Source organism: Mauremys mutica, chromosome 3 (genome assembly GCF_020497125.1).
Source record: "Mauremys mutica isolate MM-2020 ecotype Southern chromosome 3, ASM2049712v1, whole genome shotgun sequence".
NCBI lineage: Eukaryota > Metazoa > Chordata > Testudines > Geoemydidae > Mauremys > Mauremys mutica.
The window spans coordinates 85,452,398-85,479,605 of record NC_059074.1 but is presented as its reverse complement, the minus strand read 5'-3'; the positions used below and the strand labels follow the sequence as shown (position 1 = coordinate 85,479,605).

Below are 27,208 nucleotides of genomic sequence, written 5' to 3'. Positions count from 1 at the left end.
AGAGAGGCTGCATAACAAAACAAAGGGAGTAATTTAGTTTAAAGCATTCTGGGATATCTCCTTATTCCCTGGAGGCCAATAAAAGCGCTGGTGTGTGTCCACACTTGATGAGCAGCGCTGGATCACCAGCGCTGCAATCGCTACACCCCAACCTGGCCAGGTGTACAGCCAGCGCTGCAGCCAGGGAGTTGCAGCGCTGGATGTGCCTTGCAGGTGTGGACAGTTACTAATTGCAGCGCTGGAAAGCCTCTACCAGCGCTGCAACTTGCAAGTGTAGCCAAGCCCTTAGTGATGAATGTAGTATAAGTAGCTTGACAGATCATTCCTAATTCTATGGAGTGTAAGTAATGCTAAAAGCAATAGTTACAAAGAGTACATAGTTCATTAGCACATACTAATATTGATAGTTTCTCTTTTTTTGAAATGCATAGTTAATAAAATAGTCCAAAGTTTATTAAGTTAGAAATGAGTATTCACAGAGTTATGCAATAATCCAAATACCTTTAACATTGAAATCAAGGCCAGCATTTACACATTAACAGCTCAGTTCCTAGAAAGAGTTTATATGACAAGACTAGTCTAACAAGAGTCCCCAGGATAAAAACCCTACACCATTTGGTAAACTATTAGATAATTGGCTTTCTTCAATGATTTGTTCTACTGATTTCTCCAAATAAGCATATCGAGCTTCAGACAACTGAGGAAATAATGTCAGTGTACAGCCCAACACCACTGAAGTTCACTTTTGTAGGACTATGCATTAAAAAAATAAATTACAGGACTACAGCATTTAAAAAAATGGCAGCTGACTGGTCCACATCTGCCACATTTATTTTGTGACAAATACAACAAAAGCTGAAGTTATCAAGAGTCCAAAACTTTTATCCTATCAGACTGATTTTAATTTCTTTGGACTAATCCCTTCATCTTCTTCAGTCATCTTTGCTGAAGGTCTCTTCTTTAACCCTTTCATCTTCCTTGTCTGTAATTTACTGAGATCCTGTTTCTGCATGTGGATCCGACCATATGACGTACCAAAGACATCGTGAGAGATATTCTTCTTCTTCTTCGGCTGCAAGATAAGAACAATGTTAACATTTCTGGGCACTGAATACCATTCAGTCACTCAGTGACTGTAGGCAAGCGTATCTGCCATCACAAGTCACCATATTCACAAATAAACTTCCATTACAATTTAAGATAAACTACACCTAAAAATGGTATTGCACAGATAAAATCCAGAGCATACAGATTTATTTTCCTGTCCTTATATGCCACCAGATCAGTTCCTTATCCTGCCCTACCCGTGCATCCCTCTATAGATCATGCCAAGAAATTTGCAATAAGCAGGGTGAATGTCTACATGAAAGTATGCATCTTTCATATTGAGAGCCACAAACCAAGCTCCATGGGGAAGGGAAGGGATAGTAAGGGGGAGAGTGACCATCCAGAAGCGAAAGGTGCAGATTAATTTGTTTAAGGTGCGGACGTCCAGAATGGGGCATATTTCCCCCCCCTTTTCAGAATAAGGAAATAGGGAGAATAGAAGCCATGGTGGTGGTGTGGCACGGGTTCTATGGCACCCTTGTGGACAAGGGCAGTGGTTTCGTTGGGGGAGAAGATGGGAGTTGGGAAGGGTTGGGGGGGTGCCTCCTGGATGGGTAGCATGCGGGGAAGGAAAGGAATTTGATCAGGTATCCTTGATAGATGTCTAGCACCCAGCAGTCATAGGTATGGCATTCCAAGTGTGGATAGAGTGCCAGACAACCCCCGAATATGATGAGAGATGTGTCTGGAAGGGTTATGAGAGGTTTGCAGGTCTTGAGTCAAAACGATTGTTTGGGTCAATGAAAAGTGGAAGCGGCAGAGGGAGTGTCAGGATCGTTGAGAGCAAGGTTGATACTGAAGCGGTTCAAAGGGTCGCTGGGGGTATGGGTGGTAAGTGGTGCGAGGTCAAGGATGGAAAGGTGGACACTACTCTCGGTGGGTGGGGGCTGTGGCATAGATGCTCAGGGAGCGACGGGTGGCCTGGGAGTCCTTAAGGGAGTGAGGGGACTCGTCCGTCTTGTCGCTAAACAGTTTATTGTTGTCAAAGTGGCAGTCTTTCACTGTCATCTGGACCTCCTTCGGAAGACCACTGGACTATAGCCACAAGTCATGACAGAGAACGACTCCAGACATTAAGGAGCGAGAGGCAGTGTCTGCAGCATCTACTGTGGCCTAGAGTGTGACTTTGGCCACCATCTTCCCCTCATCTACCATGTGTTGGAAGTCCTGCTGTCGGTCAGGAAGAAGAGTCCTGGAAGTCTGCCAGTTGGGAATAGGATAGAAAATTGTATTTGGCCAGAATGGCCTGATAACTGGCAATACAGAATTGTAGCCCCACTAATGAATAAACTTTTCTACTCAGCAAGTTTAGTTTTTTGGCATTGCGATCTATTGTTGCTGATTTAAAGTGCTGCTGATGGGCACATGAGGTGGCAGCATTGATCACCAGGAAATTTGGTGGTGAGTGGGTAAACAGGAAATCCGTGTCCTTAGAGGGGACGGAATAGCGGCTTTCCGCTCGCTTTGGTATGGGGCACAAAAGGCTGGTGTATGCCACACCGTCTGGGCTGGTTGTAAAGTAGCCGAATGAATGGGTATGGCTGTGTGGGAGAATCCCTGAGATTGAAGCACGTCCAGGAATTGGTCATGGGGGTCCTGAACATCCTCTAGGGGAAGGCTGCAGATCCACGGCCATGTGATGGAACAGCGACTGATATTGTTTGTGGTGATCCAGTGGAGAGAAGAAAGCTGGGATCAGGGCATCATCCAGCGATGATGAAGTGCCCGTAGGAATGGGCAATTCCGGTGGTGTGATCGGGGCCACCGGTGCCGATGGACCCAGAGGATCCAGGGGTTCCTCCTGGACAGTGGCCGTATGTGTGGGAAAGATGTGGTGTGGGTGGTGTGCACTGCGATGATGGTAAGAGTCCCATGAGGCCCAAAATGGCCAATGAGTTGCCATGCATTGGCAAGGCCCACAGGTACCGGGAACCCAGGGTCGCTGGTGTGATCGTAGTCCAGAGGATAGACGTGGTGCCAAGGGTCCGAACTATATGAGCAAGAAGGTGAGAGAGCTGTGTCCAGTTCTGAAGACCAGTCGGACTCAGACTGTTCTGGGAAAGGGGGTGTCAATGGTGCAGGTGGTACCGGCAATCTCGGAGGATGATCGACCAGGAGAAGGGGCTCGGCCGTTATCGTCGGAGCGGGACAGAGGACAAGAGGTTTACTGGCCACAGTAGGGAGCCTGGGACCTGATGGTGGTCTGGAACGTAGTGGGGTACCAGCGAAGGGTAACATAAGCTCCGCCATTGATGTAAGAGAAGATAAGTGCATGGGACTGAGAGTACTGAGCTCAACGGACCTAGGGGGGTCGACGGTGCCAGAAGTGACAGAGAGTCCTGGTGTTGGAATCGACGGTGCCGGTGGAGAGTGGCAGCGTTTAGAGCAATGTTCTGCGTGTGCTTTCTTGGAAGGCGGTGTTGAAGTCGAAGTTGGACCTTCACTTCTTGCACACAACTTCTTCCCCAACCGATTCCAGCTCGGGGAGGAAACACTGCGTTTCGAGATGGTCCCTACTGGGGAGCCACCCTTGTGCCCATACTACTTGTGCACGTGGTGAGGTTTTGTCAGTGTTGGCGGTGCTGTACGAGAGGGTGCAGGTGAGGCGGTCACCGTCCGCGACTGGCATCGCTCCGTTGGTTCTGCCAGAGCCAGGTCTTGCTGCCCACATGGGCACATGGCTTCTGCCATTAGAAAATTTTGGAACCAAAGCTTGTGTGCCACCTGGATCCACCATGAAAAGGAGCTCCAGATAGAGCAGCGAGAGACTATGTGGGCTTTGCCCAGACAGTTCAGGCAGCGAGTGTGCTCATTGCTTACCGAAAAGAGTGAGAGCACGAGGCACAGTTTTTAATTCTGGCTAGATGGGGGAGGGATAGCTCAGTAGTTTGAGCACTGGCCTGATGAACCCAGGGTTCTGAGTTCAATTCTTGAGGGGGCCATTTAGGGATCTGGGGCAAAAATCTGTCTGGGGATGGGTCCTGCTTTGAGCAGAAGTTTAGACTAGATGACCTCCTGAAGTCCCTTCCAACCCTGATATTCTATGATCATCACAGCATTAAAGCAGTGGACGCAACAATAATCCCAAGGCTAGGGAGAGAAGCCCCTGAAGGGGAAAGATCCAACGAGTAACCTAATTAGCTATGGATGAAAAACGGACAACTACCTAAGTAAGTAAATAAAGAAACTATATACAGCGAAAAAAGGTTGAACGCAGTACTCTTAGGTGGCTAAGAGCATGGAGGGACTGGGTTCCAACTCTGGCCATACGGTGGTAAAAGGGAACTGGAGTGGTGTCAACCCATGCAGACTCTTAATGCCTCGGATGCACCATGTGATCGACATGACACGCGCGGGTCAACGGACACTACTATCCACAGTTCCAGCTAAGGCACATGGCGTGCATGCACACCTCAGGCTTGGAAACCACTTAGGGACCAGCACTTGAAGAACACCACCTTCATCTCTTGGCCTCTGCATAGTTTACTTTAAAACTGGCTCTGTATTAAAAATTATGTATGATGAAGAGCAAAGATTTTTGTATAAAATACAAGGATTATGTACCTTGAGGGCTTTAGGTTGTTTAAGAGATAATTTATAGAGGTCTTCTGAAGCCAAATGTGTTCTCCTCATCACCAGATCTAATGAAGGTCCCATCTCTTCCAGTTCAATCCTCGGTATTTTACATCCCGACTTCTTCAACAACACTCTGCGGGAGAGAGAGAGGGGGAAAAAAACCAACAACGTTGTCCACCTTATTTCTACTTATTTTCTGGACCACAGGATAGAACGTGGCCTTTAGAAAACATGTGCCGCTGTTGAATTTTATTTTTAGTTCAGAAAACTTAGAACCAAGGTGCCAGTGTCTGATCTTGAATGTGTGTGCAACTCCCATTGATTTCAATACAGTTGTCTCTCTGTAACCCACACACCTCCTGGGTATGGTATTCTGTCCCCTCAAGTGGCATTGAGACCATTTAGAGATTAATGAGTCTGCACTACAGCCTTAGGTAGGGGCCATGTGGCTTTTGGCTCATGCAGTAGAGGCTCATGCACTAAGCTTCAGAGGTCCCAGGTTTGATCCCGCTCACCGATGACCAGGGTTTGTTGGTGTTACATGTGCACAGAACCATGGACTGAATCTGGCCCTGGAAGAGCATAAAATGGCTACAGATAGAAATGAAATCTAAGCTCCTGATAGACCCGGGGAAGGGGAACGACACTTACTTGTAGCTTCGCATATAAATTTTGCCATCCATAGCTGTGAAATGCAGAACATACTCTAACCCTGCCAGGCGAATAGTGGGCACAGTAGGACCTCGAAAGAAATCTGAAAGAATATTTCAGGATGTAAAGAAACCTGGCACTTTTACTTTTTTAAAATAAAGAAGTTTTTCAAAAAGGAGGTTTAAGATAAGCAGGACTTTTGATTCCAGTCTATTTGATAATAGATCTGTGTTATAGTGGATGAATCTCAGATTAACTAGAAACAGATTTGGCCTTCAGAGGCAACCCCAGTAATGCTAAACAGGGTCCCTTTCTGACTCACATGCAGGATTATTCACTACTTCAAGCCCCAATCCAAGATTGCACTTGCTTAATTTTGCATGTGAGTACGTTCAATGGGACTACTCATGTATGTACATGCTTAACTTTATATACATGAGTAGTCCCACTGAGCCTACTCACATGCGCAAAGTTAAGCAAGTGCAGAAGTCTCTGTAAGAGCACATAACAGACATCTGCTTTCCAGAAATAAATTTGGTTGTTTCACAAGCTCCAGATCTTATTTTAAACATCAACCCCACCCCACCCCAAAAAAGACTGACCAAACAAATATTATCATTGCTTTAATAGCAATAGTAACTTTAGTTTTGTGAAATACAAAAAGCAATAGTTATTTCAGTTTATCCACCCTACTAAACTTTCAGCTATGAACTCAGATAAAGAAAACGCATCTTTTAAATGTGTAGATAAGTATACATTAGTACGGAAATAACATTTAGCTAGGTTAAGAGTTTGTTGGATAAATTGATGGATTAAAAGTCTCTGCTACCAAAGTTAGCAGTTAGAGTAGCTATAAATAAGTGATCAAGATCAATACAAGATAAACATATACAAAGAAAGAAGGAGATAGTGTTTAGTGTTATCTTGATTATTTTTACTCTCCATTGTTTATGATACCATCTTGGAAACTTGAGACCATCATTGCTTTATAAAGCAGTTTTGTCTGTGGTCAAACAGAGCACCTTTGCTCTTTTTACATGAGCTAATACTTGCTTTTGCACTGCAATGAATATTTTTACTATTGTAGATATACACATTTAGCAGACAAATGCAACATGGTCAGTTACATATAGAAAGAAGCTTACAGTTTGTGCTTACAGTTTTACAGGGAGCAAATTCAGATACCAGTTAACTATCACTTAGTTGTCTAACAATTCTCATATCAGGGCCAGTAAAATAGTGTATGAGCAAAGAGCACACAACCATGCAAATCTGTCAACCCTTTGCAGAGGGTGGAGGAAGGATGTGACCTTGTAATAAAAAACAACTGCTGAACGGGGGAAGGGGAGACGGCTCGCTTCCCTTTAAGTTTCATTTTCAGATTCTTAGTGTTTTCCTCAGTGACCTTTTTCTGGGAAAATCAGTGATGAAGCTATGTTGAAAACAAAGTCTTACTGTTGGACACTACCTGGAGTTTAGAGAGAAAAATACTCTGGGTCCTCCTTTGTTGGGTTACTGGATTCGTATCTAGAGGAAAAGTCATTGGTACAATATTTTCTTCTATTTTAGTGTCTATTTTCCCAGGCTGCAGCTAAGAGACTGTCTCTTCTGGCATGGGAAATTGTATCTACATTGCTTTTATTGGCAGATTATCCTTTAGTATGTTCTTGTGGTATAGCTTTCCACTCACAGGATGATCTTTGTATCCAAATACAGGTGGTCAGGAATTTAAGTTTCTATGACATCCACCAGCTTTAGAGACTGTATTTCCTCTCTGGAACTCTATGGATTTGAAAATGTTGGTTTATTCATAATTTTTGAGACAGTCCACTGTGGTTGGATTAGAGAACGTTATCCTTATCTTTTTAATTCCTGCCATCAGTTTACCCCTTGTTTTCCTCCACGTGTTTAATGTGTGTGATTTAGTAACCACAGCAAAAGAGCTTTTGAGAACTTCCATTTTGTCTTTCAGGACTTGATATGTGTGTTCCAAAATAATTTATAATTTGGCCATTTATTAGGAAGATGCATCAGTTCTTGTCTGAACAGCACAAATACTGCTGGACTTTGCAGCAGCATGATGGGTGCAACAGGACGTGGAACTGTTGTTTTATGCTGCTTTGTCCCCTTCGTACCACCTCTACCATCTCTTTTTCAAGATAATCTAAATGACCCCTCCATATCAATGTATTGGACTCCAAATAATTTGTGCAAACAGGGTGACAGGATGAAGGAGAAACTGGAGAAACTTAAGTGCTATCTCAAAACAAACAGGTCTCCTCCTAGTCAGTCCAAGCCTGCATTTTAAGAAGAGTGACCCAACATCTGCCAATTTTTAATACATAAGTGGGTCCAATAAAGGAATGAGTGGTGAAGTGTTTCACAAATATGTGCACATGAGGCTATTAGAACCAGGGGTGCAGCAACTACATCTCACAGGGACCAACACTGGCACCAGAAACCAATGACAGTAAAACCACTACTACAATTTTAAGACAATGTTTGTAAGGAAAGGGATGGGGAAGAAAGTGACAAATCTTTGTCTGGTTGGTCTATGTATAGGGGTAAAGAGAAGCTGCTATTTACATATCCAACCATTATGAGATGTCCTCAGTTTTTAAAAAATGGATTTAAAAGGTTAGCTTAATTTGGTTACTTTACAAGATGCAAGTTCATCCCTCTACCCCCACTGATTTCTATAATGTGGGATTGCTGGCATAGGACTTCCCAAAAATGTACAAAATGTCTTTATGGACCAAATGTCTATGAAAACTTGATTGTTTACCACTATCATCAATAACGTCACACAGTCTAGTAACAAGGGGTCATTAGATAACTGAGCCTCCCGGATCTTGGCAGTAGCGCTGTATTAACAAGGTCATTAGAATAGCAGTGACAGTTTCATAAGTTTCTTGGCAACAAAATGGTGGATTAAATACATTATCTTTCTCAGGACCAGAAAGAGTTGCTCCCTATCATATAACAGCAATTTCATAGGTCAAATTGTAAGCCTAAACTATTTGATGCTATCAACATCTCATTAAATCCTTAATCCGAGGAACCCCACTATTAATTTGAGGAACCCACCTATTGTTTTGTCTTTAGACATTTCACTGAAGTCAACAGAACATCAGGACATATAGTGTGTACTCAGCATATGTTCTGCAGCAAAAAAAATGGATGCGTATTTGACTGATGTATATTTAGGTGTAAACAAAAGCTTAAGGCAAACAAATTGGATGGGATACGATACACAGATGGGGAAAAAAAATTTAGAGGGCTAGACTTTCAGTTCATCTAGCAAGTATCTGTTAATGATTGGCAACATCATCCATTTCAGCAGTAAACCTGTATTTCGTATAAATCTCAATTGTGTGCACACATTTCGATCCATCACCCCAACAATGTGAAAATATGCTTAAGGGGATGCACATTAGAACAACAATGTGTGGGGTTACTGGTGTGTAATGATTCTCTTCCAGAAATTTGGGCAAAGTGGCAGAGACCCAATCTTTCATGGTTTGCATCCTATATAATCTGGACAATGATGTAATCATTTAATGATTCACAGGCCCCCAGCTCCTAGAACGGACTGAAAAATAGCTTTGCCATAAAATTCATCCTATTTGGGGCTATATCTCTGAAAAATACATAGATGAGCTCTTAAGAATAGCAGCAATGAATTATTAATGCCGCAGTCACGGAAAGTCGTCTTTTTTTAGCATCTCCAATAGCAGTTTAGAAAGATTGTGCAGCTACGAAGCCAAAGGCAGTGGCAATTTTTAAACTAACATAGGCAAAAATGGTTCTTTGGGATTTAACTATAAGTAAAGCTTAGAAGTGTGAGTCTCATATGAATCTCCATGCCTTCATCCACCTTCAATTCCCTGCTCGTGCCCCACCAACATTCCCACACACGCCACTTCGTAGTCCACATCTTCCCCCCAAAATCCCATTCCAGGTTAAGCACCACCCATTTCTTCTAATGAAGTCTTGCTGCAGGGAGAGAAGTGCAGGAGAAGGGAGCAGATATCCAGTCATTCTACCTTCCAGTTTCACTCCTAAAACTAACTTCCCAAGAGTACTCAGATTGTGAATAATGCCACAATACCATTTTAATTTTAAGCTCCAAATAGAACAAATTAAATTATTTTAGACAAAAATAATTGGTCTAGAAAGTACACCCATTTTTGTACTTGCTCTCAGCACTCTTAATTAAAATCCATAACCTTATTTATCATCTGCATGTTCTCCGCCTATTCCAATGCCTCCCACCCTCAATGTGCAAAAAAGTTTGTACATTTCTTTTTAATGGAAATCTGTGCCTAGCTTGAACTTAACATACACATTTAATTGTATATGTTTCTGCCTTAACAACCACTTCTCATTTTCATTGCACATGCTGAACCCCAAAATTCAACCTAGTGAGGTCCTGATTAGAACTGGTTGAAAGTTCTCTGATTGAATAGTTTACTATTAGAAAACGCAGTGTTTTGACAAAGTTGTTTCAATATTTCCACAACAATGTTTTGCAAGGAATTTTCATTTCACAGGAGATTGACTTTTTGTTCAGATTCAGGACTACATTAACTCTTGAAATGTCAATTTCCCCACTTAAACCACCTCTAGTCTTCATGGTTTTCCCAGGCTAATCTACTTTCTCCCATCCTTGGAAAAAGACTTGATAATTACAGCTTTATCTTCACTTTTATGGTATGCAGTAAATCCTAATGCCATTTCCTTAATGTTATCTTGCATTCTTGAACATGGACAAACATTAACAGGCAAACCAACTTTTCTCAACAATTAGCATTGTCACAGATTTATGAAGTCTAACTGCTCACAAGGTCTTATTTCAAAATACTCACCAATTAGAAGACTTTTCAATCTTCTGTATTCTTCATTTAAATCAAATGTGTCACCAGCAAATATCAACATGGGCTTTGTTCCTTCTGGACACTTGCTGTTCTATTGGACAAATATCAAACTAAGTTATAGAGCATATTATTTATGCAAGTGACCAGGCACATGCCATTCTGAGCTGTTCTGCTCTCTGATAAACACAAAAAGGAAGGCATTTTTAAAAAAGAAATGTATATATGTTACTTGTACTTGGAAGTGTTTGGGTTTTGAGTGATGTTCTCATTTAGGCTGAATAAGGAAAAGCTTCCTCATAATAAAATGTGTTAGACCGTGGAAAAGACCCTACAATGGAAGTTCTTTTTTTTGGGACTATTTAGAACTAGACTACATGAAATATTTCTTGCATTGGGAAGGAGATGGAAAAGACTTGCTAGATCATTCAGTCCATTTCCAACTTCTGATACACCCTTATACAGCCAATTGACCACAACTTTCTACTGTGCAATACTTGTGAAAATTATCAAGCTTAAGGGGAGGAATCACTTTTCAAAGTTAAATTTCTTGTTACCTAAAAAAGTCTTTTTCATCCATACTACTAGTTCTGAATCTGCAAACTAAGTAGTTGCTCATCTGTGTAGTTTCTTAATTATAATAGTGCAAAAAGGCATATAAAATAGCTAACCTATTTTTTGGCAAAACCAAAACTTAAAATGATCACACCAAGGTGGGTTTGCTCTTAGATTTGGGGGTTTTTAAGTCTGCAGAATTCAAAATGTTGGCCCTCACACTGAGCCAGATACATTTCCTGAAAACCAGGGTGTGTGTATAATTGATGGCCTGAGAAAGTCTCGGAAGTATCTCACACTGATAGCAGAAATATCCTGAGCTACAGTGAGATGAATTCTGCCTTTGGAAACTCATACATGGTTTCCCTCAGTAACATTGAAGGCCTCTCATGGGCAGAATCCCACCTAGTAGCTTTGTAAATTGAATTATTTTTGTTTGCAGCTAAAAAAATTGTAGACTTGGTTTGGTCCCAACTAAAACTCTGCAAAGGAATTCACTGGTAAACATATAGCAAATTTTAATAACATTTTTACAAAGCACAAAAATAAGATTCTGACGTGAATGCATATGTTAATCCTGGAAGTCTAAAAGAGGCAATAATGAAATGGTTTTGTTTTCTTTACTGAAAGTACACTAGATTCACTACAAGTGCTCACCAATAGATGTCACTAGATATATTATCTGTATCTATAGATATATATAGAGATGATATATCTATCTAAATATATCTTTCTACTGTATTTTCCACTGCATGCATCCGATGAAGTGGGCTGTAGCACATGAAAGCTTATGCTCAAATAAATTTGTTAGTCTCTAAGGTGCCACAAGTACTCCTGTTCTTTTTGCATTGTTTAAGAGTATCTTACCTTAATATCTTTTAGTGACACAAATTTCTCAATGCCTAGCTCAATCATATCCAGGACATGATAATCAAACATACGACCTACAAAAGAAAAAAAAAATTTGGGTTAGATATTTATTCTCAAGAGCCATTTCTTCGACCCAATTTTTTTTTTTTTTTTTAAAAAGGAAACATTTTACCTATTATTAGATTGTTAGGCCGCTTCTTATTATGTGAGCCAAACAGAAACAAAGAACAATCCGACTTCTTGGAAAAAAACTCCTATAAGATTAAAAAAAGACCACAAACTTCAGTTTGCAAACATGTTAAAGATTTGGTGATGGTTAATGTCACCGTTACATCAGCTGAACAGCTACAAATTGCAAATTGTAACCCATTCCTCCTTGGGAGGTTAATCCATTGTTTTATATGCATGCCAGATAGTTTTTTTCCTGGCATTTGACCTAAACTAGTGATACTCACACCTCAGTGGTTCAGGAGCCAAATTAACAATCAACATTACCCAAAAGAACCATAGAAGTGTGAATTCATGGTTTCATTTACTATAGCACTATTCATATTTAAACAGCATAACGGGAAATATTTATTGCATATTATTCTCACAGCAAATAAGTTGATAACTTAGAGCAAGCCAATACCGTAACTGGTTAATAACATAACAAAAGCATCTTGACTGGTTAATAATTAAATCACACAGTGTTTTAATATCATGTGCTACAAAGAGCCGCAGGAGACACATTAAAGAGCAGTTTGCAAGCCACAGTCTGAGTATCACTGAGCTAAATATTCCATTTCCTAATTTTGTCCCATTACTCCTTGTTCTTTACATTTTTGCACTGATCACCCTGAACTCCTTCTGCCCTCTTTGATGCAACATCCTGTTAAATACTTGTAAACAGTTATATTTCCTCATTTAGGATATGTCTACACTGAAATCCAAAGTGTTATTGCAGCATAGACATACCCTCACTCCCACGGCTAAAAATAGCAGCTTAGACAGGCTAGCAATGGAAGTGCATACCAAAGATCCCTGGCATGCTTGTGTAGTCCATGATGCTGCATTTACAATGCTATTTTTAGCCATATTAGCATGGGTATATATATTTGAAATGCCATCATTTTTGGAGCCTAGATCGTAATTTTTGAATGCTTTGGGAAGCGGAGTAGCAATACTGCAATTTTTAGTCTAAATGTTCCCAACAGCACTTCTGAAAAATGCTGTGCACTTTTCACAGGATAAGGGACATTTGTCTGAAAGGAAATTTCAAGAGCATGGAACATAGGACAGGGGCTAACCCCCTGCTCCCATTTAACTAATTGTACCATCTTGCAGTTCACTGACACTCCTCTACCTCTGGATTCCCACTACTAATTCTCAAAAGGAAAGTAATATAGTATTGCAATTAACTCAAATGTTGGATATTCATCAAAATACTCTGCCTTGGTTTTAAGCAAGAAGAGATGGAGGAAAATCCAGGAACTAGTAATCTGGACGCCAAAGAGAAATCCTCTAAAGCAGAGGTTCCCAAACTTTTCTTATTGCATAATCCCTTCCAGATCTACCAGCTGCCTGCATACCCCTACTCTTCTCGTCACTGATATTTTGTGTGTTCTTCTTAACATTACCTGTCTTTAGCCAGTTGTCCATATTTCACTGTTATGTACAGATATAGTTTTAGTGTGACGTATCTGTGTTCTCATTAGTACATCTTGAAGAAAATTAACTACCATATTTTATATAACAAATTCCCACAGAGTTTGAAAGCTTCAGATGAGTAGCCTATTATGAAAATGCAATAAATAAAATCCACCATTACACAATTTCTCTGTGTACCCCCAGTGTACACCTATCACAGTTTGGGAACCCCTGCTCTAAAGGACACATTCCAAAGTAAGCTCGGTTGACTTGCTAGCAATTTGGCAGAGGAAAAGATACATGGCCTGGCACGCTGTCCTAATTATGTGAAGATATTGAGTCCCTGCCAACAGAACACACTCATTTGATATCATATGGATGAACTGAACCTTTCACTTTGAGGTGGACATTAAGAAAGGTCCTCCAGTGTTAGTAGATATGGATGCACAATTCTTCATTAAGAGAAAGCAATAGCAAAAACAAAGTACAAAACAGATAAGTCTTAGTGAGGATGACGCAAAATAACAGTTCATCGTTATATGGGTCTTTTAATCTTCAAAACACTTTACAGACATACCTATCTCATAGAACTGGAAGGGACCTTGAAGGTCATTGAGTCCAGTCCCCTGCCTTCACTAGCAGGATCAAAGTACTGATTTTGCCCCAGATCCTTAAATGGCCCCCTCAAGGATTGAACTCACAACCCTGGGTTTAGCAAGCCAATGCTCAAACCACTGAGCTATCCCTCCCCCTTCATGTCATAGACATGAAGCCTATGATTTGTCAGTCTATTCCCTGACGCCTTGTACAAGGTAGCGGTAGTATTTTTTCCCCACAGGAATTGAGCCTGTTTGTTGTGGTTAGCTCCTCATATTAGTAATACTAACAATTGGCATAGATGACGAAATGGTGATAACATTACTGTTCCGTTTACATGGGGTAATGATGCAATTTGTCATTGTAACGGGGTCTGCAGGCCCCAGGCTGAACCAGGGCAAGGAGCAGTGTAATATTGGGCTAGGAAGACTCCACCCCTCAACAGGTGCAAGGCATGTTCCCAGTGGAAGAACAATTAAGGAGACTGGTAGCTGAGGAGAAGGAGAGACATGAGCTGTATGTGGCACCAGGAAGCAAGGCTGATGCTGAGAGCTGCACCAGGAATGGCAACAACTTTGTGAAGGCTGCTCTAGCAACAGGGACTTGAATTCTTCCCTCATTACGCTGTGGGCATTTCTAGAAACTCATAACTGATAATTTTCTCACCATTACCACAATAATATGTTTTATTGGACAACTGGCAGTGTATACCAATGCAAAGAGGACTAACAGTAAATGAACTGTTTATCCAAAAGTTTATGGTCTTAGAATGTAGTCAATGAAAAATATGAAGAAATGTAAATTCTCCAAATACTTTTCAACATGTTAATAAATAAATAAATAAATAAATCAAAGAAGGCCCTAATATTTCATTTGTACCTGACGGAGCAAAGGTGTGATTAATTCTGAGTCAATATCTACAAGAATCCATCTCAAATAGGTCTGTTCTTAAACAATGATTGTATATTATCACTTCCCATCTCTTACGAACAATCAGATCAGCCACAACATCACTGGTTCATTCACCTGCACGTCCACCAATGTAATATACGCCATAATGTGCCAGCAATGCTCCTCTGCTATGTACATCGGCCAAACAGGACAATCCCTCCGTAAAAGGATAAATGGACACAAGTCAGATATTAGGAATGGCAATATACAAAAACCTATAGGAGAACACTTCAACCTCCCGGGACACACAATAGCAGATTTAAAGGCAGCCATCCTGCAGCAAAACAACTTCAGGACCAGACTCCAAAGAGAAACTGCTGAACTTCAGTTCATTTGCAAATTTGACACCATCAGCTCAGGATTAAACAAAGACTGTGAATGGCTAGCCAACTACAAAAGCAGTTTCTCCTTCCTTGGTGTTCACACCTCAACTGCTAGAAGAGGGCCTCATCCTCCCTGACTGAACTAACCTCGTTATCTCTAGACTGATTCTTGCCTGCATATTTATACCTGCCTCTGGAAGTTTCCACCATATGCGTCTGACGAAGTGGGTATTCACCCACGAAAGCTTATGCTCCAATAAATCTGTTAGTCTATAAGGTGCCACAGGACTCTGTTGCTTTTTACAGATCTAGACTAACACGGCTACCCCTCTGATATTTGAAACCAAACCAGCAGTCTTTGCTCTAAACAAGTATGTTGTTCCATGACTCTCTAAAACAGACAAGCCCCAGGATTAAGATAATGCTTTGATTAAACTGTAAATATGGGAGGTGTAATCCAGGGATTAGCTTCTCTATTTTTGTCTTCCTGTTCAGAAACCAACTTGACCTTAAAGCACTGAACTGAGACCAAATCTAGTCAGATGTATATAACAGCCATCACACCCCGGAAAAATTTTTGTTTTAATTTTAATTTTTTGTTTTATTTTTTTTAAATGAAAAATTCTTGTCTGTGAATTTTGGAATAAAACTTGTAATTCATGATCTTTGAGTTGCACGGCTGAAGTCAGGCAGAGCACCTCAGCCTAATAAGTGCTTCTGTTCCTCTACTCAAATGTAATTAAGAAAAGCAATTTTTACAGGACACCCTCAATTTTTTTCTTTGAGTCGTTTTCCCCTATGAATTTTTTATTTGTGAAGAAACTAAGATGAATATTCACATAAACAATTAATACTTTAATGACCATGAGGTCACTATGAGGTGAATTTATAAGAGAGCTGTGTAAAAATATTATCCTTCCCTTCATGACAAGCTCCTATACAAGCTCTAACAATGTTCTATAATCCTAAATCTGTTTTGTCATAATTTCACAGTAACATGCATGCACTTTCAAGAGCACCCCAACATTTTTATTTCCACAATAATAGTATGAGAGTTCTGCCTTCAGACAAATGAGTGTTACTAGAAAAAAACCTGGCAACATAAAACCAACAACAGTATCTATCAGGATCTAGAATTACACAGATATTCAGCTTATTCCAAATTGCACAATAATTCCCTATAACTTAACTTCTGGGGTATAACTCCAGGGAACCTGGGAGAACTACTTTCCATGGCAGCCCTGCGTGACTGACAGTATCTTGTACATAGTCTCTCTTGTTCCATAGCAAGCTAAATAAAATGTGGTTTTTACTTACCAGTGATGTTTGATCCTCAAAAGGTCTGGTAATATTTTTTCTAAAGGAAAAAAAAAAAAAGAGATAAGGATTTGGGATTTTTTGTATGACTTCACACTAGGTGGCCTGGTGGCACTTGGGTTATTGTGCTCTTCTGAGAAGATTACTTCATCTTTAGAACCTGATTTCCATCTTAGATCCAAAGCAATATTAATTCTGTTAGTCCTTCCTTAGTGTTCCCTATGTCAAAGTCGTTCTGTCATTAGATACACTCTTCTCCACATTTCCTTGCTATCATGATGCACAAATTCCAAACAACCATAGAGACAGTACTCCAGAAGTGCAATAAGCTGCCCTCCACAAAATGAAGGTTTGCCTTCCAGGTATCACATGATACATCTTACAGTTGTCTTTGCCTTTTCATCCATGTCACATTTAATATTCCTATATTTTCATGAGGTAGTACATCCAAGCACCAGGATTACAACTTTCTGCCTAATAGCTCCCTATTTTTTATAAACATATTTGATTATAAACTGTATTCCCTATTGAGATTACTTGCAACTTTACCTTTTATAGATTTAATGTTACTCTTTCAACTTATCTGTGCCAAGCTGAACTGCTGCCATATCTCATTAGCTATTCACGCAGATTTGGATCATCTGTGAAATTGATCAGTAACTTATCCCTTTTGCAAAGTTTTTACTTCATGTATCACTGCTCTACAGCCAAAATGCTTCTGAAATAAATGTAGTCAAACTTTACTAATTCTGGGTCACTGAGAATGAAAATGATGCTTCAAATTGTTGATTGGCTCTAGTTTTCAAGATATGCTATTGGGTCAGTATATACGACCCTTGACTTGGCAATAGAGGAGGATAAGTGAGTTATAAAGGGAAGGGATCTCAATTTAAACCAGAAATGACTAAAATACATCTTTGACTGGATCTATGAATAAATCTATGACTGGGTTTGGACAGTACTTGCTTTTTAGGCAAAACAATGAATGATGCAATCTGAAGCTGGTATTGTGTCATACATGATATGAATTGCATCATGTTATTCCTAGAAGTCGTGGATGATGCAATCATAACGAAGCTTACATCACTCTGCTGAACAAATTGCCCTATATCAGCTCTAGAAATCATACAGTGTCATGCTCTCTTATTTGTCAGTGTTTGATTTTGCAAAGGGACACATTTCTGTTTAGCCAAAGTGAGCAGAGATGCCTCGTACTTGTGTGAACAGTGCAGATAACTTCTGCTATGTTTGTGGTGAAGTGACTTTTGCATCACAAAAGCGCAGTATAACCACTATGGTTAAGAAAGCCTATCACCTTTATTTTGGCTGCAAAATTGGAGATCAGGACAAGAGGTGGGCCCCACACATATGCTGCAACACTTGTGCAACAAATCTTCGCCAGTGGTTGAAGAGGAAAAGGAAATCTATGCCTTTTGCAGTGCCAATGATTTGGAGAGAGCCAACAGATCATACCAGCAATTGTTACTTCTGCATGGTGCCTCCAGTTGGGAAAGGTGTGTCAAAGAAGAAAAAGTGGACTGTGCATTATCCAAACATTCCATCAGCTATACGCCCAGTACCCCACGGAGAAGGACTGCCAGTTCCTGATGCACCAGAATCATTCTCACTTGAGTCAGACGAGGAAGAGGAAGAGGATGAAACTTCTGGTCCTGAACCATCAATGTCACAGGACCCACATTTTCTCCCATCTTCCTCCTCTGAACCACACCTCATAACACAAGGTGAACTGAATTATCTTGTCAGGGATTTGGAACTACCCAAGAGTAAGGCAGAGCTGTTGGGCTCCAGACTACAGCAGTGGAATCTCCTGGCAGGTGATGTTAGGGTTTCCATGTTCCGTGACCGTCAAAAGGATCTTGTCCCATTCTTCTTCATGGAAGGTGATCTCGTAGCCTGCAACAACATCGATGGTGTGATGGCAGCCCTCAACATCGTTCACGATCCAGATGAGTGGCGACTGTTCACTGATTCATCGAAGATGAGTCTTAAAGGTGTTTTACTGCATAATGGCAATGTTTTGCCATCAATTCCAGTTGGTCATGCAGTCCATGTGAAGAAAACCTATGACAACATGAAACAACTTTTGAGGTGCATAAACTATGACCAAGATCAGTGGCAGCTTTGTGGCGATTTGAAGGTTGTTGCTCTCTTGCTTGGTCTACAGACTGGATACACAAAGTACTGCTGCTTTCTCTGCGAATGGGATAGTCGTGCGAGAGATTCCCACTACATCAAGAAAGATTGGCCACTCCGACAGTCATTGGAGCCTGGGAGGAAAAGTGTTCAGCATCCACCACTTGTTGAATCAAGGAAGATTTTGTTACCAGCCTTACACGTCAAGCTGGGTCTGATGAAGAACTTTGTCAATGCCACTGACAAAACACAAGCAGCTTTCAAGTACCTCCGTGGAAAATTTCCAAGGTTAAGTGAAGCTAAGATAAAGAAAGGTGTCTTTTTTGGTCCTCAGATTCGTGAACTTCTTCGAGATGATGCATTTGACCATGCACTGCGTGGCAAGGAAAAGACGGCATGGAAAGCCTTCCAGTTAGTGGCAATAAATTTTCTCGGAAACAACAAGGCAGGCAACTGCAGGTTGTTGGTGGAAAACCTCCTCAAGGCATACAAAAGCCTTGGTTGCAACATGTCACTAAAGATACATTTTTTGCACTCTCGTCTAGATTTTTTTCCACCGAACTGCAAAGCAGTGAGCGACGAGCACAGCGAGCAATTTCACCAGGACATTGCAACAATGGAGAAACACTATCAGGGCAAATGGAGCCCATCAATGCTTACAGACTATTGCTGGACAGTGACAAGAGATGCTCCATTTAATGAATACAAGAGACAAGCCAAGAAGCGCCGAGTGGACACTGAATAGGACTAAACTATATACAGAATAGTTTTTTGCCTTTTGTTTCATAATACATTTTAGTTAGATAACCCTTTTGCTGATTTTTAAAGTGTTACATAAACAAGACAGGTGAAATATTATCATGTAAAGCAACCATAAACACATGAAAAGACCTAGGTTTACAATTTATGATTAAAACTCTACTATCTATACAATATACATAGACATAAAATGTAAAAATTTAAATATCTTAGAAACAGTAGCCAATCAGTTGTTTTAATTGTCATATTTGAATTCAGCACATCAAAATCCATAATAAATAGCACATTTTATCTCTGAAGCAGACGACTGCTCAAAAATTGTAGACCAGTGTATTTTGATAAATGGGACTGAACTCAGACATTTAAACACCTATGGGCTTTTCCCCAGGTTGCTGTTGTCATTTGGAATCACCCTCAGTTTATCATGTAGCCAGATTTTTTCTTTAAATCCACTTTATTGGCCTGCACAGCACCTTTCTAGTTTCTCTCTGAAAATATTAAGACTAACTTTTTCAAACAATTTTAAAATTGCAAAATGTAACTTACTTTTTGTACAGTACAGCAAAGGGCTTTTTCAGAGCATACTGTAAAACAAAGAATTTGACGTTAAGGAGAAAGTTCTTTTAACACACTGAAATACTAAACATTGTTCTTTCTAAAATTCTACATGAAAACAGCATCAAAAGGATAAATGAATTACTTGAGAATTAAACACAGTGGCCATCAGGTGCAATCTATCCCAGAAAGAAATCAACTCTGTAGACATGCTCACAAAAGGGGCAAGAAAGTAGAGATCTAAGACAGGATTACTAATTTTAAAGAGGAGAGGTTTACAGAGGCCAAAAACCACAACAGAACAAGGCAGCAGAACACCTCCAGCTCCCACTCACAATAATCTCAATATTTGTACTGGAAATATTAAATTTCGAAGAAAACGACACCATTTTTTATTATATTAAAATGTTTATACAGATTGAGGGGAAAATGTTGCCTTGCAGTTAGAGCACTGGAAGAATTCATGGTTTTATTCCTAATTATGGCCCTGACACACCGATTGAACAGTGCCTAGCACAATGGGGACCTGGTCCATGACTGGGGGTACATCAATACTGCAATGTAAGCCCAGGGTTTGAACTCAAGCACAAACCTAACCCCCTTTCCATCTTCACACAAATCACGCTAACCCAGGACCTGGACCCAGGGTCCCAGGACCCATGGGGGTGGAGGGTCTAAGACTGAGTCATGCCAGGATCCAGGGTTCAAGCCCTATTGCTTTGCAGCGTAGACACAGCCCCACTGCACTAGTGCTCTGGGAGTTCACCAAAGATATTGCACACCACCACAGACTGACTTTCTTTGTCCACTTGTTGGAATTATTAATAATATTTAGAATTATTAATATGGGAAATCACCAGACACCAATTTAACCTTAAATTGCTTTATTAAATCCAAAGTATCTTTATGCCGTATCCAATACAGTAACAAAGTACTCATAAGCATTTGATCAAGATACTTGCAATCAAGGGTGCTTAGACCCATACTGGTTGGCTCCAAGATGGTCAGCCAGGTATTAGCAATGAACCCTTTAAGAGTTTACTTTTTATACCTTTAATGAACAAGTGATGTCATTGCAAATTACTGACTTCAGCTAAAAACCAATTGGAGACAGTTCATTCTTATTTCCAGTCTTAATCCAAATAAGATTTACAACCACCTCTCTTTGCAAGGCCTTCTCCCTCCCCCCCCTTCTTGCTGTCCAACGTCTTCCCACTGCACCTGGGTTCACATAGGCTTTAACATTGGCATATGGGTTGGGGAAGGGCCATGTTGGCTCATTTTAAGACAGATTCTCTTGGTTTTATTTAAAACCATCTGCAGTCATCCCTAGAAGTCAGAGGGCTTCTTTTGAGAAACTTCCCCTTATTTTGTTAGTTATTCTTTGAACCAGACATCGTCCCTACTCTATTCCTTCTGGCCTCATCACTTATTTCCTTCTTTCTACTTGCTAGTCAGGACCTCTCTTTACAATACATGTATATTTCCTTAACCAAATTTAAGCTAACTTTAATTCTTTAATTTTACACTTATCCTAAACTTCTGAACAGTCAAGTTTTCCCACACTGCGCCACAAAAAAAGGGGTAGGGCAGCCACATTTGGGGAGGGTATTAGTAAGTCTGGGATATGGGTGGTTATACTTGGGCCCACATAATGCAGTGTAGATGGTAGAGCCCCAGGCTGGGAGCCAGGGTTCAACAATTCCTAACCTGGGGTTACAAATGAGTATGGATGCTCAAGACCTGGGTTAACAAACTCAGGAACTGCTAACTCAAATTCTGCTAACATTGAGCTCACATTGCAGTGCAGACACAGAGATTCCTAGGTGTAACTGCAACACAAATTATACCTACGCAACACTGGGCAAAGCATATCACCTCTCCATACATCAGTTTTCCATCTGTTAAATGGGGATTAAACCTAAGCTTAACACCTCTAAGTGAAAACAATAGTTTCTTTAAACAGCTTTGAGATCTTGAAATGAAAGGCATTACAGAAAGGTAGAGCATTATTAAACTCCCATATTAATAATACACATTAGGCAAAGTTAAATACACATAACAATATTTTAAACCCGATTAGTCCTAAGGTCAAAGTTTAGCACTTTCCTACAACAGCAGATGTTAAACACATTCCTATCACAGCATTATTATTATTATTATTATGCACTATTTTAGGTGTCTGATGGCATTAACTGTTGCAGGTAAAATATCTGAACACCAAGTCGGGTTTTGGCAAATCAATCAATTTATCTGAAAAGATTTTATTTTGAAGTGTATTTGTATTTGATCCTTGTTAATTATTTAGGATCTTTTACAGACATTTCTAATAAGTTTTTTTTTTTTTGGTTAGCTCTTCAAGAAGCCTGGATCTAAAGACAGTCAGATTATTACAGAATGTCTCAGTGAATAATGGGATGCATAAACAGAGGACTCTTGAAGAGCACAGAGGTTATTTACATCTATATTTGGGACTGGTGCGACTGCTGCTTGAATACTGCGTCCAGTTCTGGTGCCCACAATTCAAGAAGAGGGTTCAGAGAAGAGCCATGAGAATGATTAAAGAATTAGAAAACCTGCCTTACAGTGATTGAGCTCCTTGAGTCTATTTAGTTTAACGAAGAGAAGGATAAGGAATGATTTGATTACAGTCTAAAAGTATTAACACGGGGAACAAATATTTAATAAAGGGCTTTTCAATCTAGTAGAGAAATATAACAATCCAATGGCTGGAAGTTGAACCTAAACAAATTAAGAAAAGAAATAAGACAAATTTTTGACAGTAACGGTAATTAACCATTGGAATAATTTACCAGGGATAGTGGTAGATTTTCCACCACTGACAATTTTTAAATCAAGACTGGATAATTTCCTAAAAGATCTGCTCTAGGAATTGTTTTGGGGAAGTTCTATGGCCTGTGCTATGCAGATGATCACAATGCTTCCTTTTGGCCTTGGAATCTATAACTTAGTCCTTATGATTTGGCATCTTTCACATTAGCAATAAATCCCGTTTCCCCTCAGAGATACTGCAGTTCTGGTCCAACGTACAATAGGCTATGTCTACACTACAAACCACTGATGATGGTGTGTAGGATATGTTCAGTAAAATGCCGGCTGCATCCATACTCCAGTACATAGCTACACCTGTAAGTGAAAGGCTCCAGCAGAGAGTAAGCAGCAAGGAAAAGCTCCAGCTACTCCCCACTGCAAGAGAATCTCTCTGTGGCTAGGCATGACTCCAGCAACAGGAAGGCAGCAAGACACTACAGTGAGTGCTCCAGTGAGTAGGGTGCATACCTGGGTATACCCACAGGGTTCAAGGCATGTCCTTACTCTACTTGCCTAAGGAGTGCCTCACCATCTGCACTGCTATTTATACCCATGCTAGGTGGGTATGTAGTATATGTACTCTACACACTGCTGAAAGGAGTGTGAAGTGTAAACATACTTACAGACTTGCAGTGTTGGCAAATCTCTCAATTTCCTTAAGAGAAACATGATTCTGACCTCTGCTGGAGCCAGTCTCACAATGATTTGAGAAACTCCTGCTGTCATACAAATTTCAGCCCTGCTTGAGGGGGTGGGGAAGAAGGGCACAACCCCTCTGATTGTCTGCTTTCCCTGAAAATGGCAGGGAAATAGGGAAGGCAGCCAATCAGGAGGAGAGCTCTGCCTGCCAACCTCCAACCCCTCAGGAACTGAGAGGAGTTTCTGGATAGGGGAGAAGGAACAGCTCTCACAGGACGGGAGGAGGAAATAGGAAGAGCCCAGCAGCTCAGGGAAGCTGTGCTCCCTGTTCCCTTTCCCCTCCTGAGAAAAGTGGGTTGCCTCCTCCCCATCTCTGCAACACCAGCCTGGGAAAGGGGAGGGAGGTAAATAACCCTTGGGAGAGGGGCGTACACAGAAGGTGCATAATTAATAGGCTGGGGGGACAAACTTCATTAGAATTCTGGGGTTTGAGGAGAAGCTGAAAGCTCTGTACTATGAAGCAGCATTTTAAAACACAAGTCTTTGTAATTTCAGCTCAGTCCTCTGGCAATGGGCAAAGTCACCTGACTCTCTAAATTTGGTAGAGTTGGCAATACTGACTGTGACACACATTGGTTGGGGGCAGGAGGAATACAAAACAACCAAGACTGGTAATATTGGATTTGGAGAGACAATTTATTTTTAAAATGTGTGAAATTACTCCTGATACACAGCCCATGTTAAAATTTATTTCAGTACGTGTATTTCCAACAATATACTTACAATATCTTTAAGTGTTTCAGTTACTGTTAAGTTTGCATTTCCACCTTTTATGAGGATAGCATTTTTTGTATTTTCAGTGAGCTTGGGTTCTCTCTTCTCAAGAAACCTTTTGGCCCTCTTTGTTTTAGGCTTTCTACAATGATAAATTAATTACAAAATTAACTTACACAAACGTATTAGACTATGCTTGAAACAATCACTGCTGGTTGATGTTCAATCAATAAAACAAAAATATGAACAAGTACCATACAAAATAACCACAAAGGAGTTAATGAAAATGCTTTACTTGATTTGTAAACATTCCTCCCCCCCCCCCAAAAAAAAACTACTGAAATTGAAGTTGGCCTTAAGTTTTAATTTCCTGAATTCTGCTGACTTTAAATATATCCACATCCTTGCTGAAGTCCTGATGGTTTCGCTTCACACTAAAACCCTGCATAATGGCCCCACATACTATGGCCCATGAGGACTAGAGAAGATCCCCTTAAGAGCCCATCAATGGCAGCCTAAAGGCAAATTAAAAAGCCCAAGTTACGCTTGGCACTTTTCTGCTACTTCATGATGTATCATCATGTACAAATACAGAGTTAGAAGAAAAATTGCCAATGAACAACTGCTACCATGACCAACCTGAATTCGGGTCCTTAGAACACAATTAACCAGGGGTGGGCAAACTTTTTGGCCTGAGGGCCACATCTGGGTGGGGAAATTGTATGCAGGGCCATGAATGTAGGGCTGGGGCAACAGGTTGGGCTTCGAGGTTGGGCTTTGGAGGGAGTGCAGGGTGTGGTGTGCAGGAAGGGGCTCAGGGCTAGGGGTTGGGGTGCAGGAGAGGTACAGGGTGTAGCAGGGGACTCAGGGCAGGGGGTTGGGGTGCAGGCTCTGGCCCGGCGGCACTTACCTTGAGTGACTCCAAGGTGGCAGCGGTGCACAGCAGGGCTAAGGCAGGCTCCCTGCCTGCCTTGGCCCCACACTGCTCCCAGTTTCTGGCCAATGGGAGCTGTGGGGGGTGATGCCTGCAGGCGAGGGCAGCGCATGGAGCCCTCTGCTCCTCTCCCCCAGGGGCCACAGGGATGTGGTGCTGGCCGCTTCCGGGAGCAGCACGTGGCCAGGGAAGGTAGGGAGCCTACCTTTGCCCTGCAATGCCACAGGGCTGGCAATCCTGCGGGCTGGATTGAAAGTCCTGACTTGCCAGATCCAGCCCGCGGGCCGTAGTTTGCCCTCCCCTGCAATTAACCATACTGTCCTCTATTAAGAGAGATGTTCCATTTCAGTTTCACCAGTGACCATCGCACCACCTTTATGGATTATCTGTGAACTTTTGCCTGCACCTAGACAAGAACAATCTTCTAAGCCTGAAGAGTTTGTTCCTGAAATGCTAAAGAGGACCAGAAATTAGGGGCCTACCTCTAGATCAGTGATATTCAGATCTCTGGTTCAGGAGCCAAATTAGTGACCAACATTACCCAAAAGAGACACAGCAGTGTGTATTCATTGTTTCATTTACTATTTTTATATTCTCACAGCAAAATGACTGACCAAGTATTCTACACTTGGTTAATGACATAGTAAAAACATCCTGATTTGTTAATAACTTAGATTGGTTAAAAATTAAATCACACAATGTTTCAATATCATGCAGTGCGGGTTGCAGCAGGGTGGGTTAGGGAGGTTATTGTGGAGGACGAACTAAGGCAAGGGAATCCCCCCAACAGCAAACCCCACAGCCACAGGGCCCTGCCCTAATACAGCCCCCTACAGCGCACTCCTCCCTCCTTCGTGTTTACACCTCTGGAGGCCCCGCGAAGGGGGCGGCTGGCCGCGGGCAGAGCCGGGTTAATACCCCGTAAAGGAGCCGAGTCGGTGCCTCCCCGGGGGCAGCCGGGCCGGTGGGGGGAGGGGGACGCTGTTCTTCTCCCCCTGCGCTAGCTCGGGAGCCCAGCAACTGCCCCCGCCCTGAGCTGCGCGGCCGCCGCGCGGGAGCCGGGCCTCCGCCTAGACCCGAAGGCGGCGGCGGGCGTGGGAGCAGCCGGCGCTATCGGGCCCGCGCCGCCCCGGAGCCGCCACTTACACCACCCGGTCCAGCGCCTCCATCTCGCCGGCAAGAGAAACTGACGCGCCCCCACGTGCGCGCGAGACCCACAACGGACCAGCCCAGGGACGTCCCTGCACTGCGTCATGACATCACATCCGCCGTCAGAAATCCCAGCGTCAACGCAGAGGGACTGGGACTCGGGAGCCGTAGAGTGCGTGCGCCTTCTCTGTTACTGAGCATGCGCAGGAGAAATTGAGGCGGTCACCGCCCTCAGCTCGAAACAGGGGTGACAGGAACTACGGAGGGGAAAGGGCTACGGAGAGGCAGTAGGGGCAAAAATTCTCAAAAATGAGAGGCCGGGAGGGGCGTTGCGTTCGTGGCTGGTGCCGTTCCCCTGCACCCCCTAGCCAGGGAAGTGGCCTTGCAGCCCAAGGTGGGGGAGGGAATATACTTTATTAGACCAGTTTCTGGGGGTGCAAAACAAGTTTCTGAGCTACCCGGAGCTCTTCTTCCAGCTGGGGTAGAGCTCGAACACTTGTCTCTCTCCCCAACAGAAGTTGGTCCAATAAAAAATGTTGCCTAACCCACCTTGTCTCTCTCATATCCTGGGACTGACAGGGCTGCACCCCCTAGGGTAACCAGATGTCCCGCTTTTATAGGGACAGTCCCGATTTTGGGCTCTTTTTCTTATATAGGCTCCTTTTACCCTACACCCCTGTTCCGATTTTTCACATTTGCTGTCTGGTCACCCTAACACCAACACTGCAGAGATACAGACCTTAACCTTTCTGGCCTATAGCCAGTAGCTGTTATCAACACTGAAGCACAACTCAGAAAAGCAAGGAATGGTTCTTCGTGATGTAGGATTTTCTTGACTGTCTGTACAGCTCTCTCAGCCACTCCAGTCACTTGTGGGGAATACAGGTGCTAATAATATGACCAACCTCATAATTCATTCAGCATGACTTAAATTCTGTGACTGTGAGTTGTGATCCATTGTG

At 41.8% G+C, this 27,208-nt stretch overlaps 1 protein-coding gene across 1 annotated transcript; it reads right to left on the bottom strand.

Moving 5' to 3' along the window:
* Positions 1-792: 792 nt before the first annotated feature.
* On the bottom strand, positions 793-26,437 carry RPF2 (ribosome production factor 2 homolog). Its single transcript, XM_045010153.1, has 10 exons — positions 26,244-26,437; positions 24,173-24,305; positions 19,910-19,947; positions 16,451-16,490; positions 11,806-11,887; positions 11,631-11,707; positions 10,203-10,302; positions 5,335-5,437; positions 4,672-4,816; positions 793-1,072 (listed from the first exon to the last, which is right to left on the bottom strand). Exons 1-10 carry the CDS (start codon positions 26,264-26,266, stop codon positions 890-892), a joined length of 924 nt encoding a protein of 307 aa, XP_044866088.1. The 5' UTR covers positions 26,267-26,437; the 3' UTR covers positions 793-889.
* Between the last annotated feature and the right edge of the window lie 771 nt (positions 26,438-27,208).

Coding starts and splice junctions, on each gene's coding strand:
- RPF2 (XM_045010153.1), bottom strand. CDS start 26,266: ATGGAGGCGCTGGACCGGGTGGT. Junction 19,948..24,172: donor CTGAAACACTTAAAGATATT/GTAAGTATATTG, acceptor TTTGTTTTACAG/TATGCTCTGAAAAAGCCCTT. Junction 5,438..10,202: donor ATTGAAAAGTCTTCTAATTG/GTGAGTATTTTG, acceptor ATATTCTTTCAG/ATTTCTTTCGAGGTCCTACT.